The 15,490-nt window shown below is 52.2% G+C and overlaps 1 protein-coding gene and 1 pseudogene across 1 annotated transcript in view; one reads left to right on the top strand and one right to left on the bottom strand.

The window, feature by feature from the left end:
* Window positions 1-1,055: 1,055 nt before the first annotated feature.
* LOC123405461 lies at window positions 1,056-3,302 on the bottom strand (annotated as a pseudogene).
* Window positions 3,303-3,787: 485 nt separating this feature from the next.
* The window catches only part of LOC123401352 (negative regulator of systemic acquired resistance SNI1), a 28,458-nt gene continuing 16,755 nt past the window's right edge, over window positions 3,788-15,490 (top strand). The window contains exons 1-4 of the mRNA XM_045095137.1: window positions 3,788-4,040; window positions 4,173-4,239; window positions 5,258-5,351; window positions 15,335-15,397. Of these exons, the coding sequence (XP_044951072.1) occupies window positions 3,929-4,040; window positions 4,173-4,239; window positions 5,258-5,351; window positions 15,335-15,397 (336 nt within the window). The 5' untranslated portion in view covers window positions 3,788-3,928. The remainder of the gene's footprint in view (window positions 4,041-4,172; window positions 4,240-5,257; window positions 5,352-15,334; window positions 15,398-15,490) is intronic.

Here is a 15,490-nt window from a genome sequence, read left to right as displayed (position 1 = left end):
AGCAACGAAGGGAAGTTGCTTCCACGTGAAGAGAATAAACCGACAATCACACGAACAAGGAGCAGCGGTAAAAAGAATGCAGTGCCCAAGAACTCGTCACATGAATATTCTTCTAAGATATCCTCTTGAAGTTTTGCACTGAAGACTACAGGGCTACACACTTAATCAGCTTCAACACTAAAGATCAATGGTCCTGTTAAGTTCTGAAAATGCAAGAAAATCAGGTCTCTGCTTAAAGAAAAAATGCTGACAATATGCTTCGGCACATGTGTCTGTGACAATCAATCAATCATGGAACTGAAAGTAATTACGAAAAGAATCTCTGCCAGAATGGCATGGTTTTGCCAATCGTATCATTATCAGATGCCAGGCCTCAAGGGCCACCACTGAGACTGAAAGCAATTTTGAAAATGGTCGGTGAAGAAAATAATACGGCTATCAGAAGCACCAAAATGCAATGAGTGGTATTGTGAGTGGTCAGTACCACTGTACCTGTATCAGTAGACGGTAACAAAAGGAAAGTTGCTTCCATGTGAAGGGATGAGCTACCAACAAAGCAGCACATCGGGTCTCTGCAACTGCAAGCAGTACACTACAGGGAGCATGAGAAAAATAGATGAAACATTACATCCATTCCATGTACAGAAGTTCCAGAGACCACCATTAATGAAACCAAAACCCGTTTCTTTAAGCAGCAAAGTTAAGAGATTGGCAAGGGGTAGTAATATGTCCAATGGCAGGTGCAAAGTTCAGAGATTGGCAAAAACTGTGCCAACAGATATAATGCATTATCTGGATCCCAAAACAACCACGTCATTGCAATCTGCATATGATGCGATTATTCAAGATCCGTTTTCTGATATATTCATTTAGTTCAATGTGCAAATCCGGACACATACTTGGATTGGCCTACCGGAGCCGCCGGCGGGCGAGCAGAAGGAATCCGTGTCGCCCCTCTTCTTTTCTCTCCATCGCACCTCCTCTTTCTCCCTCGTATCTTCTTCCCAGGAGGCCGAGCCGCCATGGCCATGGAGCGCCGCAGCCGGCGGCCTCCACTACGCACCGCCGCGCTCGACCCTGATCTGATCCGCCTCGCCTCGTCGTCCGCTGTTTCCACGCCGTGTGATTTCGAAGGAGGCGGATGGACCCGATGCCGACGATCCGAACAACCCTTCCCGCTCCACCGAGTAGGCCACCAGCAGCTTCACCACATGCCGGTACCGCCTCCGGTACGTCGGGAACTTGGACATGCTCCTCACTATCCCCACCATCCTGCAAGCAACAACATCATCATCAAGAAGAAAAATAGCAACAATCTGATAGACATTACCAACAGAAACAACCACTAACATGTCAAACGAAACACTAAAACACAAATAAGCAGTTGCAGGAGACAACACAGCTTCTACTGATCGCCTGGATCTGCGCCATCCTCACGGGATCACGGGGTGTCTCGGCGCCGTTATCCCACACGTCTGCACCAGCAGTAGCAGAACTACTGCCAACGAAAAGAGTCGACCTCTCCAGGAACCTCACTTCCTGCTCAGTCATCTTCAGCACCTGCATCTGATCCTTGAGCACCAGCACGGGGTGGAAGAACCAGTCCAGCAGCAGGTCCTGCGCCCGGTTCTGCTGATCGACCTCCACGCCGTTGCCGAGAAGTAGCCCCGTGGAACCAGCCTTGATCGAGTGGAGGACGGTGCACATCATATCATAAGAAGGCAGTCCCAGGTTTATCGTCTCGTTGCCACTTTCTTTTGTTCTTAGCCACTCGGTCAGGTCAACACTGGTTATGACATTCAAATTCAGTAGGTCCCTCCCCTTTGCTCACATGACTTCATAACGTTTTCCCATATCTGCAGATCACAGAGAATGATTAGGAATTCATGCAGGACTTGACATTCAAGATGAAACACCATGTACACTGCGGTGCTGAAAAATATTTCAATCCACTGCCTCGCACGTACACCAAAGTTAAACCTAGTACATCTAATTATATGTTTCTGCTTCACATATACATCTCATGACATTCAAGTACACTAATTGTCCAGGCTCGTCTATGATCTATCCATTATATATTTGAGAGCAAAGCTAAAAGAAGCTTCCACTTTGCTCTGAGAGGATAGAGATTCCAACATTGATCAGAGAGGAAGATGAAGGAATGATACTACTTATTTGGGTTTGGTACAGATTATATGGATAGATATTAGGGAGCATACAGTTGTCCAACACCTTTTATAGGCAGAAGGTGCTGCCAACTTCTCATATCTTTGAATTAAAGTTTGTATCCTAATTGTGGCCACTGGCCAAGTCAGTAGCTACCCTACAATCTTGTAAGTTTAGAAGGCCAGCATTCCTTCTTTTATGTGTCTTTTGATCGGCACATCACGACATTACCTCATTCAAATCGAGCCCCCAAACCTAAGGAACAATAGATTCAGCAGCTATACTGTTCAACTATTCCTTCTGCTGTTATTTCATCCTTGCATATACAACACTTCCTCAGTTAGAGAGCTAGCTCGCCTAATCTAAGAGACCATGGACCCCAACAGCTAACACAATTTAATTTCTGATGGTACCATCTCATTTATGGCATTACTACCTCACTTGGGGCTAGCTCACACCTAATATACAAATCATGGATGCGAGAATAAAAATGTATAGATATGCACCAAAGAGGAAGCATGGATCGCAAAGCGTATCCATTGCCTTTTCTTCCCAGACATGTGAAGAACATTGATGGTACTGAAACAATGAATGCACTTGTTACCAAGTCTGAGTATTTTCCACAAATTTTCCTCAAAGAGGGAGCTCGAGCTGCATACATATAGTGACTATTCTTGGTATGAGACGGGGGTCTGGTAAGAAGTAAACATAGGTGACAAACGGACCTGGACCATTTTGACCTCTTGTATGGCCTCCCTGACGGATCTCGCCGGAATCAAAGTCGGAACCAACATTGCTGGTGCTTCACTGGATGAACCAGGCTGCTCACCTCCCCTAACAGAAACATTTGGCCGGACCGAGAACTCGGCGGAATCGGACAATTTCCTCTTCGGATAGGATGGCTTGGTGGAAAACACTTGCACCGTGAGGGATGAATAAAGGAGCACATAACAAAGTACAGTAAGCTACTACAGTACAACCCAAAGTTTTCAAAAACAGCTGAGGAGAACACTTTACTTTGGAAGAACAGTGCCTTCGCGAAGGTAAAGCCAGTCGTTGGTGTACTCGTCAAACTCGGCGACCATGGTCACCACGTACGAAGCCCCCCTCCGGAACGACTTCTGCTGCGACGTCATCCATTGATAATACCCCGTGCAGCCCTTGTATCACACAACTAATGGTTGGTGGTGTGGCATGCAATTAGGAGAATTGGTACCATGTTCAGCTCAAGGCTCTTGTTGTGAGCAGCCTCTCCCAATTAAATTACGCTGGCAAAATAATCCAAACGGGGGTAAGAAATTCAATCAACGATTTCGACATGAAAGGCAAAAATAAAAGCAACCACAAATCAAACAAATTCCTCGATCCATCCATTCAATCTTTTTTTTTTTGCGAGAACCATTAAATCTCCCTCTCGTCGGAAATAAATAAAAGGTAAAAGAAGAATAAAACAAGATAGCATCTCTCTTTCTTTCATGACAATGGCAGGAGGCATCCGGGATGAGCGCAGCAGCAAACAGCCTGACTTGAAATCGTCGCCTTATTCTAAAGGAAAATCTGTAATGCTCCTAACTTGAAAGTAAAAAATAAAGAGAGAGGTCCTGTTGTGTTGCGAGCAGACTCTCCCAATCACGCTGGAAAAAAAATTCGAAAAGGGGGCAAGAGATTAAGGCAACGCCGCTCGGCACCATCATCGCGAGATCTTATTTCCCGCCTCTCCGACGGGCTCCCGGCAGAGAGAAACCGCCAAATCCTCCAAAATATGCCGCCCTCCCGGGAGCAGCCCGCCGCCGCCGATGGCGGCATCGAGGAGAATGCGATGGCCATCCTCGACACCTTCGGCATCAAGGATTCCCGTGACCTCCACGACGACCGTACCCACCACTCCCCCCCCCCCCCCCCCCCCCCCCCCCCCAAGTTTCGTCCAACAGTCTGTAGGTCTCATTCCCCGTTCCACTTGCCTGCTGACCCCGGCGCTAACTCCGTTGCCTCATCAATCTACCCAGGAGCCGCTTTTTTGGAGGCCGTGCGCTCTGCCGGCCTGGCTGGCGACAAACCCTCGTCCCCCACTCGGTACGGAACTCATCGCTCATAAAGTAGATTAGTCTTTGTTCAGCACGACACTTGTACCAATCTGCGAATTATTCAGTGTGGAAAGCTCTATTTGAACATGGTGATACTCTCTTGATTCCTTTATCAGAGTTAATTCACTTGCTAATTGATATATGTTTTACTTTATTTTGTTGGGCAAATTTGATTGAATGATTCACCTTTCTGTGTTATCTCATAGGACGATCACTAGTCTGTTTGCTACTTAGAAAGATTAAGGAACTGATCTATATACTTCAATTCATATTCTGATTCCATTTCCGCATCATGATAGTGACACATGCACATATGCTTTCATTTTTCTCAGTTCAATCATATAATACTGCATCTGCACATGTTTCCGTCTTCTTATTCCTCATTTCAGTTTCAAGAGGAGGAGCAATATTTTTTAGCTCACTCATATTCGTAGATTGTTGTTCAATGAATGGGTGGGATGCAAAATGAAAGGGGGACAATAAGTTCAGTACCATCCCACTATTACAATGTGCCAACTAATAGGAAAGTCATGTCACAATTTATTATTACGGAAGTATTTAGTGATTTTGTTCACATCAGTGTCAACATCATATCGGAGTAACACCAAAATAAATAAGCCTGAAAATGAAGGAAGACTAAACACTAAAGTGTTGCTCCTCTTTCTTCAAATATATAATCTGGTATCTTCGTAATTGTGATGCACTGCAGTTTCATCTTCTATGAGTACTAGCATTCTAGTGGCAAGAAAGTCATCTTCCATCATTCCCCCTAGCCTTGTCTTAATGATCTTTGAACTGGAAAACACTCGTTCAACTTTTGGCATTGAAACCCATAGTAACAAGCAAACAAAGCATCTACCAATCAAGTGCATATGTGAATGTGCAAGTATGTTACAAACATTCTTATTCACTCTTCCACTGAATGAATATTTTGTGTAATCTTATGTGAGAAGTATTTGCTGAGTTTGACATTGGAATTATTTATGTAAATCTTTTACTTCTGGAAGGAGAATGTACGATGCTGTCTTTCAGATTCTTCAAAGCAGCACCTCTTTGGAGCTAACCATTGCAAGTTTCCATCTCTTAATGGAGCTGGGCAAGGTGAAATGTTCTCTACCCCTTTCTCTCTCCTTCTGCCACCTTCGTGCAAGTTGACATGTCCCTTGTCCCTCCATTTGTCTATCATGGTACTTCTGACAATGGGAAGATAGATTCTGGCCTGCTATGTTAGCCATTCTCATTCATATCTGTTAGCGAGAAAAGCCACTGATTTGGCAGTTTTTGTTTTGTTTTGTAGCATGACTATGTTATGACCGGTACGACGTACCAACGGAGGAGGCCCAATGGGCAGGGTTAGTTACGGGCTTAGCCCAAGTTATCTTAGCTATCTTAGAGTCCAAGTTATATTAGAGTCCAAGTTATCTAGGGTTTAGTGTGTTAGGAATAAGCAACTTGTATTCCCATGAGGCCATAGGCCGATATATATACACGTACAGGTGATGGACTATATGCAGGAAAACCCCTTATATATTGGGATAAATACAAAAGGGTACATGACTTGTATTATAACTCTAACACCCCCCCTCAAACTCATGGTGGATGAACAACACTGAGTTTGGAGAGATAAAAGCCATGTTGTGCTCTAGTCTGGGCCTTCGTCAGGAAATCCGCCAGCTGTAACTCGGAAGGCACATACTGAAGAGCAACAACCTGATCCTGCACAGCAGCGCGCACATAGAAAGCATCAACACCAATATGCTTGGTGAGCTCATGCTTCACAGGATCGCGCGCAATGCTAATAGCACCTGTACTGTCAGATAAGAGCAGAGTCGGTGTAGTGACAGAAACACCAAAATCCTGAAGTAACCACCGTAACCAAGTCACCTCTGCCGTCAAAAGAGCCATCGCTCGCAACTCAGCCTCTGCACTCGAACGGGAAACTGCAATCTGTTTCTTCGTCTTCCAGGCAATGAGAGAACCACCAAGAAAAACACAGTAAGCAGAAAGTGAACGGCGATCTGAAGGATCACTAGCCCACGTAGCATCCGAATAGGCCTGAAGCTGTAAAGAACTGGAGCGAGGAAAGAATAAACGATGAGAGATTGTGCCCCGAAGATATCGGAGAACACGGAGGAGATGACTATAGTGAACCGATGTGGGAGTAGAGACAAACTGACTCAGAATATGAACCGGATAAGAAATATCCGGACGAGTGACAGCTAGATAAACAAGACTGCCAACAAGATGACGATAGCGCGTCGGGTCAGGCAGGGGATCACCATCAGTAGCAGAGAGGTGAACATTGAGCTCCATAGGAGTCTCAACAATGCGCTCATCAGTAAGAGCAGCACGAGCAAGAAGATCCTGGATATACTTTTCCTGGGATATAAAAAAGCCATCAGAGGTAGAAGAGACTTCAATCCCAAGAAAGTAGCGAAGAGGTCCAAGATCAGACATAAGGAACTGCTCACTAAGACGAGCCTTGACAAAGGCAATATACTCAGGGTCATCCCCAGTGATGACCATGTCATCAACATAAAGAAGAAGAAGAGTCCGACCACGAGGAGAAAGGTGAATAAACAATGCTGGATCATGAACACTGGGTGAAAAACCAGCTGCAGTCACCACAGAGGCAAAACGCTCAAACCAGGCTCGGGGGGCTTGCTTAAGGCCATAGAGAGAGCGACGAAGACGGCATACCATGCCATCAGGAACAGAATACCCAGGTGGAGGCTGCATGTACACCTCCTCACGCAGCTCACCATTAAGAAAAGCATTCTTAACATCAAGCTGAGAGATAGACCAGTGGCGTGTAGAGGCCACGGCAAGAAGTGTACGAACAGTGGTCATATGAGCCACAGGAGCAAAAGTCTCGTCATAATCACGACCATGCTCCTGCTGAAAACCACGAGCCACAAGACGAGCTTTGTGACGCTCAAGAGAACCATCGGAGCGAGTCTTTACCTTGTAGACCCACTTACAAGTGATGGGACGGACTCCAGGAGGAAGGGAAACAAGATCCCACGTACCTGTGCGTTCAAGAGCAGCAATCTCCTCAGCCATCGCAAACTGCCATTCAGGATGAACAACAGCCTGATGATAAGTAGTTGGCTCAAGAACAGCAGCTCCAGCGGTGGAAAATCCTAAGCGATCAACAGGCGGACGAGGACGAGAACGCAAGCCATAAGTAGGCTGAGACGAGGATGACAGCACATCCAGAGAGGCATCCACAGTACGTGAACGACGAGTGTAACACTGAGGAAAAGATGGAACAATGGAAGGAGGAATCACTAAAGGAGAATCGAAGAGTGGCGAGTGGAGTCCGAGCTGTAGCGGGACCGCAGCGGGTCGCGTCGGGAGGAGTCGACGGCCTCCAGTCGTGACGTTGCCTGGAACCGCTGGGATCGGGACGGGCCGGGGCTTCGAGATCCAGTGGCGGGTGGAGTCCGAGCTGTAGCGGGACCGTGGCGGGTCGCGTCGGAGTCGGCGGCCTCCAGTCGTGACTTTGCCTGGAGCCGCCGGGATCGGGGCGGGCTGGGTGGGAACCACCGAACGCTGATGGGACGCGGGCTGGTGGGCCTCGATCTGACGAGGCAGGGAACCGATCGGGAGCAGCCTCGACGCGGGATGAGACGAGCAGGACGAGGACTGGTGTTGATCGGGAACCTACGACGAGGCGTGACGAACGAGACGAGGTGGGAAAATATTAGATCGGGAAGAGCACGAGTTGCGCGTGCAAAAAGAACCTAGGCTCTAATACCATGTTAGGAATAAGCAACTTGTATTCCCATGAGGCCATAGGCCGATATATATACACGTACAGGTGATGGACTATATGCAGGAAAACCCCTTATATATTGGGATAAATACAAAAGGGTACATGACTTGTATTATAACTCTAACATAGTGGAGGCTGTCCTCCTATATAAACACATGTACCCCTTCGATATTAAGCAGACAATAAACAGTATTTTGTTGTCGTCTTCCTCAGGAGACGGGAGCCCCAAACCCTAGCCGCCTCTCTCTCTCTCTCTCACGCTGCGACGGCGCCCAACCGCCGGCGCCGGCGTCCCCAACCTCGCAGCCCGCACTTCCACCCCTACAACCTACGTCCGAGACCTGGTAGAACCCTAGCCTCCACCAATTTGGTATCAGATAGCTTGGGTTCGATGAGTTTATCGGACCTTCCCACCACCACCGCCGCCACCATCACCGCCTTCCCCGCCACCTCGCAGCGGCCATCGTCGCCGCACCAGTCGCCGCCGCCGGCCACCTCCGGTACTACGGCCCTGGCAGCCGAAGCTGCCCCCGTCCTTTCCCCGGCGGGGATGTCCTCGGCGATCCACGACCTCACCATGGCGGTCTCCAACCTCCGAACCTTCCTCCAGGCTCCGTACGCGACCCTGCCACCACCACCCCCGCTGGCGGCGCCCCTCGCGCCACCGCCCCCGGCCACCGTCGCCTGCCGATCAACCAGGTCAGGTGTCCGCCGTTGCCGTCCCCGCTGCCGATGTGGCTCGACACGCCGACCTACACGACGGCGCCGCTCCAGCCGACGGTGTTGCAGCTGCCCGCCACCACCTTCGGGGGGTTCGGCGGGAGCTCCGTGGTGCCGCAACACCCTCCTTCCGCCGCGCTGGGTTGCCACGAGGGGGCCTACGCGGCCTCGCCGCACGTGCAGCAGCCGCCCCGCTTCACCAAGCTGGAGTTTTCCACCTATGACGGCACCGTTGACCCCCTGAACTGGCTCAATCAGTGCGATCAGTTTTTCAGGGGGCAACGGACCATGGCGTCCGACCGCACGTGGATCGCCTCCTACCACCTCCGTGGCACCGCACAAACGTGGTACTACGCCCTCGAGAAGGATGAGGGCGGGATGCCTCTGTGGGAGCGCTTTCGCGACCTGTGTCTCCTTCGGTTCGGCCCCCCATACGTGGGAGCCGCCTGGCCGAGCTCGGTCGCCTCCCCTTCACCACCTCGGTGCAGGACTTCGCCGACCGCTTCCAGACGTTGGCCTGCCATGCGCCTGACGTCACGGCTCGCCAACGCGCCGAGCTCTTCGTCGGCGGCCTTCCCGACCACATCCGCATCGACGTCGAGATGCGCGACCCCCAGGACCTGCAGACGGCCATGTACTACGCGCGCGCGTACGAGCAGCGCACCAACGCCCTGCAGTAGGTGTTCCCGGGCCGCGACACGCGTCCACCGACCTGCCCCGCCCCGGCGGCCGCCACCCCGCCACGCCCCACCTTGCCGGCCACTACTGCGGCTGCTCCCGCGCCGACACGCACCTTCTGGCGCTTGACGTCGGCCGAGCAGCTCGAGCGGCGCCGCAAGGGCTCGTGCTTCAACTGCGACGAGCCGTAAGCATCGGGTCATACGTGCGCCCGCCTGTTCTACTTGGAGACCGTCGACGACGCGGAGGTGGAGGTCTCACCGTGCTCGTGGACACGGGCTCGACGCACAACTTCCTGTCCGGAGATGCCATGCGCCGCCTCACACTCCAACCGGCGGGCTCGGAGAAGTTCAGCGTCACCGTCGCCAATGGGGACCGCCTTGCTTGCCAGGGCGTGGCGCGGTAGGTTCCCGTCCTCATCGGTGACGAGCCGTTCTCCATCAACTGCGTCGGCATCGACCTGGGCTGCTACGACTTCATCCCCGACGTCGACTTCCTATCCACTCCCGGCCCCATCCTTTGGGACCTCGATGTGCTGTCCCTCATCTTCTAGCGCGAGGGCGGCCGCACTGGACGAGGCGCATCCCCTCCTGGCCGACCTCCTGCAGCAGCACAACGACATCTTCGACGAGCCACAGGGCCTCCCTCCTGCGCGGCCCTGTGACCTCCGCATCCACCTGCTACCGGACACGGCGCCTGTCGCCGTGCGCCCGTACCGGTACCCTCAGCTGCAGAAAGACGAGCTCGAGCGTCAGGTGGCGGTCATGCTCGCGTAGGGCATCATCCGGATTTCGACATCGCCGTTCTCCGCCCCGGTGCTCCTTGTGCGCAAGCCCGACGACACATGGTGCTTCTGCATCGACTACCGCGCCCTTAACGCCCTGACGTCCAAGGACAAGTTCCCCATCCCCGTCGTGGATGAGCTCTTGGACGAGCTCCATGGAGCGCGCTTCTTCACCAAGCTCGACCTTCGCTCGGGCTACCATCAGGTGCGCCTGCACCCTGACGACATCGAGAAGACGGCGTTCCGCACTCACCATGGCCACTTCGAGTTCCTGGTGATGCCGTTCGGCCTCTCCAACGCGCCGGCGACCTTCCAAGCCCTGATGAACGACGTGCTCAGCCCATACTTGCGCTGCTTTGTGCTTGTTTTCTTTGATGACATTCTTATCTACAGTGCATCTTGGGAGGAGCACCTACAACATGTGGCCATCATCTTCAACGAGCTTCGAGCGCATCGTCTTCACCTCAAGCACTCAAAGTGCTCGTTTGGCACGACCTTCGTCGCGTACCTGGGGCACGTCATCTCGGCGGACGGGATAGCGATGGACGCAGACAAGGTCACCGCCGTCGCCGCGTGGCTGACCCCGCGGTCACCGCGGGCGCTCCGCGGCTTCTTGGGCCTCGCCGGCTACTACCGGAAGTACATCCAGGACTTCGGCCTCATCGCCGCGCCACTGACGCGTCTCCTTCGACGCGACGCCTTCTCCTAGGACGAGGAGGCGACTACGGCATTCGAGGCTCTCCAGCGGGCGCTCACGATGGGACCCGTCCTCCAGATGCCGGACTTCGATATGCCGTTCGTGGTGGACTGTGATGCCTCTGGCATCGGCTTCGGCGCCGTCCTCCACCAGGGCGAGGGACCGCTCACCTTCTTCAGCCGTCCCTTTGCCGCTCGCCATCACAAGCTCGCGGCATACGAGCGTGAGCTTATTGGGCTGGTTCAGGCGGTGCGCCACTGACGGCCTTATCTTTGGGGCCGGTCGTTCTGTGCGCGCACGGACCACTACAAGCCTCAAGTTCTCGCTGGACCAACGCCTCTCCACCGTTCCGCAGCACCAGTGGATCAGCAAGCTCTTCGGCTTCGACTTCACCGTCGAGTACCGCCCCGGCCGTCTCAACACGGTCGCCGACGCCTTGTCCCGCCGCGACACTGAGGATATCGCGGACGACGTCGCCACGGCTGGCACTATCATGTGCATCCGCTCCGGGCCATCTTTCGCCTTCATCGACGACATTCGCCGGGCAACTTCGACGGCCGCGGACGCGCAGGGCCTGCTCCAGCGCCTTGACGCCGGCGAGCTGGCAGCGCCCTGGCGCTTGGACGAGGGGTTGCTCCTCCATGGCCGCCGCATCTTCGTGCTCGACCATGGCGACCTGTGTTGGCTTTTCGCCCTCAGGATCGAACACACGATCACCCAGCGCTCACGCAAACACCGGGACCAGAACACACGCACGCGAACGCAGCAACACGAAGATGGCCAGAGGCACGTGTCGTGCCTCGTAATAATCTCTTTATTGCTTTTCACATTTTTCTGATGTTACAAAACTGAGCGTATACACGCATATATATATGCCTCAACCTAGCCCTACCACTAACAAACCGACTCAACCTGGACTTTCAAATACAATACGGACACACACCTAAAAAACCTACCAGGACACGGACTACTACTCTTGCCTAAGCAAAACTTACTAAGACTAGGGCTAGCACTCCTATCCGGACACAACATGCAAGACTCCAATAATGTTTGGATTACCCAACATTCACCCCCTAATCTAAACATCAACTTGTTGGCTTGGAACCAACACATCCTGGATTACCAGTCCACGCCGTCACATCTTAGCGTGCTACATGCAGACTAAACACATAGCCTCTCATGCAGGAACTCAACTTAACTGGTGCGCATCCATCTTCATGTTGGCCCTCGTCTTCCCGCCGAGACACACTAACGACTCAGACACAAACAAAAAAAACTAAAGACACGACTCTTTTTTTGTTTTTTTCCCCGCAGCTTCTTCATCAAAGCAACCCTGGGCCGTCATCCACGTCAACTTTAGCTAGTTGCAGAATCTCGTGCTCCTTCTTTGCCTCCTTCCGCGGATTAGGACACTCTCGAGAATAGTGTCCATAGTCCTGACAATTGTAGCAACGAACTTTAGATTTGTCGAACTTCCGGTACTTCTGCTTATTATGCAAGAACATCAACTGCTCCTCTTCTTGGTCGCGTTCACGTCCCTTCAACGTCAACTCATAGGTCTTTAGCCGCCCGATCACCTCCATCACCGACATCTTCGTCACATCGCCCCACTGCTCGATGGTGCCAACAATCGGTAAAAACTTGTCGGGAACGGCTCGTAGTAATTTCTCCACAACTGCGATGTCTTCCATCTTTGATCCGAGAGCTCGCATCTCATTCACTAGGGAGGTTAGTTTTAACGCAAATTCACCAACCCCTTCTGACGCCTTCATGCTCATTCTCTCGAACTCCCTCCTTAGAGCTTGAACACGTGCCTTCTTGACACGATCATCTCCAGCATGCATCTCCTTGAGCGCTTGCCAAGCTTCCTTTGCCGTCTCTTTCTCCGATATGGACATGAAAACAGCATCAGACACACCTTGGGCTATGATGGCGAAAGCTTCTTGGTCCTTTGTCTCTTCGACCGTGCCTTCACCTTCCACCGCTGCCCAAACACCACGCGCACGCATGAAGATCTTCATCTTCGCAGCCCACACCCCATAATTGTCACCATCAAGCATGGGGTACTGGATGGTCACACCACCACCACTCGCCTTCGAAGTCGACATGATCTTCTTCTTAGATTTTCCGTCGTCCGTGACACAACTTGACGGCGACGACAGCTCCACCATGACACAACTAGACAGCGAAGCTTCCACACCTTGCTCTGATACCAATTGTTGGCTTTTCGCCCTCAGGATCGAACACACGATCACCCAGCGCTCACGCAAACACCGGGACCAGAACACACGCACGCGAACGCAGCAACACGAAGATGGCTAGAGGCACGTGTCGTGCCTCGTAATAATCTCTTTATTGCTTTTCACGTTTTTCTGATGTTACAAAACCGAGCGTATACACGCATATATATATGCCTCAACCTAGCCCTACGACTAACAAACCGACTCAACCTGGACTTTCAAATACAATACGGACACACACCTAAAAAACCTACCAGGACACGGACTACTACTCTTGCCTAAGCAAAACTTACTAAGACTAGGGCTAGCACTCCTATTCGGACACAACATGCAAGACTCCAATAATGTTTGGATTACCCAACAACCTGCGCCACCAGGTGCTGACCTTGGCGCACTCTGTAGGGCACGAGGGCGTGCAGAAGACTCTCCATCGTCTCCGTGCTGATTTTTACATCCCCGGTGATGGCGCGCTGGTCCGCGACTGGGTGCGGTCGTGCGTGGCGTGCCAGCGGAACAAGACGGAGACACTACGACCTGCGGGTCTACTGCAGCCGCTGGACGTACCCTCCCAGGTGTGGGCGGATATTTCCATGGACTTCATCGAGGGCCTTCCCAAGGTGGGCGGCAAGTCCGTCATCCTCACGGTGGTTGACCGCTTCTCCAAGTACGCGCACTTCATCGCCCTGGGTCATCCATATATAGCCGCCTCCATGGCGCGGGCCTTCTTCGACGACATCATCCGCCTCCACGGTTTTCCTTCGTCCATCGTCAGCGATCGTGATCCCGTGTTCACGAGACATGTCTGGCGGGATCTCTTTCGGCTGGCGGGCGTGAAGCTCCGCATGAGCACGGCGTTCCACCCTCAGACGGACGGCCAATCCGAGGTGGTCAACAAGGTGATCGCCATGTACCTGCGCTGTGTTACTGGTGATCGTCCACGAGCTTGGATGGACTGGTTGGCGTGGGTGGAGTACTGCTACAACACCTCCTATCACTCCGCCCTGCGCACCACGCCTTTCGAGGTGGTCTACGGGCGCCCACCTCCGGCGATGCTCCCTTACGAGCCTGGGACGGCTCGGTCTGAGACGGCGGGCGACTTACTCCGCACCCGCGATGACATTCTGGCTGAGGCGCGCCAGCGTCTTCTCCAAGCACAACAGCTGGCCCGGAAGTACTACGATGCTCATCATCGCGAGGCGGAGTTCGCGGTGGGCGATTGGGTGTGGCTGCGCCTCCTCCACAGGACCACGCAGTCTCTGGACCCGCGCTCCAAGCGCAAATTGGGACCTCACTACGCCGGTCCCTTTCGTGTGCTGGAGCGTGTCGGCACACTCGCATACCGCTTGGAGCTGCCAGCTGGTTCTCGCCTCCACGACGTCTTCCATGTCGGCTTACTAAAGGCCTACTGCGGGGACCCTCCTGCGGCGACGCCGGCCCTTCCTCCTACTTTCGATGGCCGCCTCCTTCCAGCTCCCGCGCAGGTGGCGAAGGTGCTGCAGGCGCAGCAGCGTCGCGGCATCTGGCATGTCTTGGTACAGTGGGCCGGCCTGCCAGAGGAGGAAGCGACTTGGGAGAAGCTCGACGATTTCCGCCAGCAGTTTCCAGATGTTCAGCTCGAGGACGAGCTGTTTGAGAAGGCGGGGAGAGATGTTATGACCGGTACAACGTACCAACGGAGGAGGCCCAATGGGCAGGGTTAGTTACGGGCTTAGCCCAAGTTATCTTAGCTATCTTAGACTCCAAGTTATATTAGAGTCCAAGTTATCTAGGGTTTAGTGGAGGCCGTCCTCCTATATAAACACATGTACCCCTTCGATATTAAGCAGACAATAAACAGTATTCTGTTGTCGTCTCCCTCAGGAGACGGGAGCCCCAAACCCTAGCCGCCTCTCTCTCTCTCTCTCTCTCTCACGCCGCGCGCCGGCGCCCCCAACCTCGCAGCCCGCACTTCCACCCCTACAACCTACGCCCGAGATCTGGTAGAACCCTAGCCTCTACCAGACTAATATTCACTTAACTACCCAAGCATTGCTCCTTTTGTGGTTTATGGGAGCTCCATTTTATCATTACTATACTACACTGATATACCACTAAATTGTAACATGTAAAAACGTATATGCTGTTAAGTTAGTATATTGTCATTTCATGGTTCATCTCATTTTGTGTGCTTTTGATGTTAACTTGCAGCAATATCCAAGAGTATATTTGACAAATTCTGGTTCCCGTCAAGCTCTAGTTACAGTTAACGAGGTAAAAGGATGACCTAATGTATTAGATGTTTTTTCAACAAACTATGTACTGTTGTATGTTTTATACTTCTATTGGATTTAAAGATCTAACATG

Source organism: Hordeum vulgare, chromosome 6H, assembly GCF_904849725.1.
Source record: "Hordeum vulgare subsp. vulgare chromosome 6H, MorexV3_pseudomolecules_assembly, whole genome shotgun sequence".
In the NCBI taxonomy this organism is placed as follows: domain Eukaryota; kingdom Viridiplantae; phylum Streptophyta; class Magnoliopsida; order Poales; family Poaceae; genus Hordeum; species Hordeum vulgare.
Note: the sequence above shows the minus strand (reverse complement) of the source record. Positions and strands in the feature narration are given on the sequence as shown.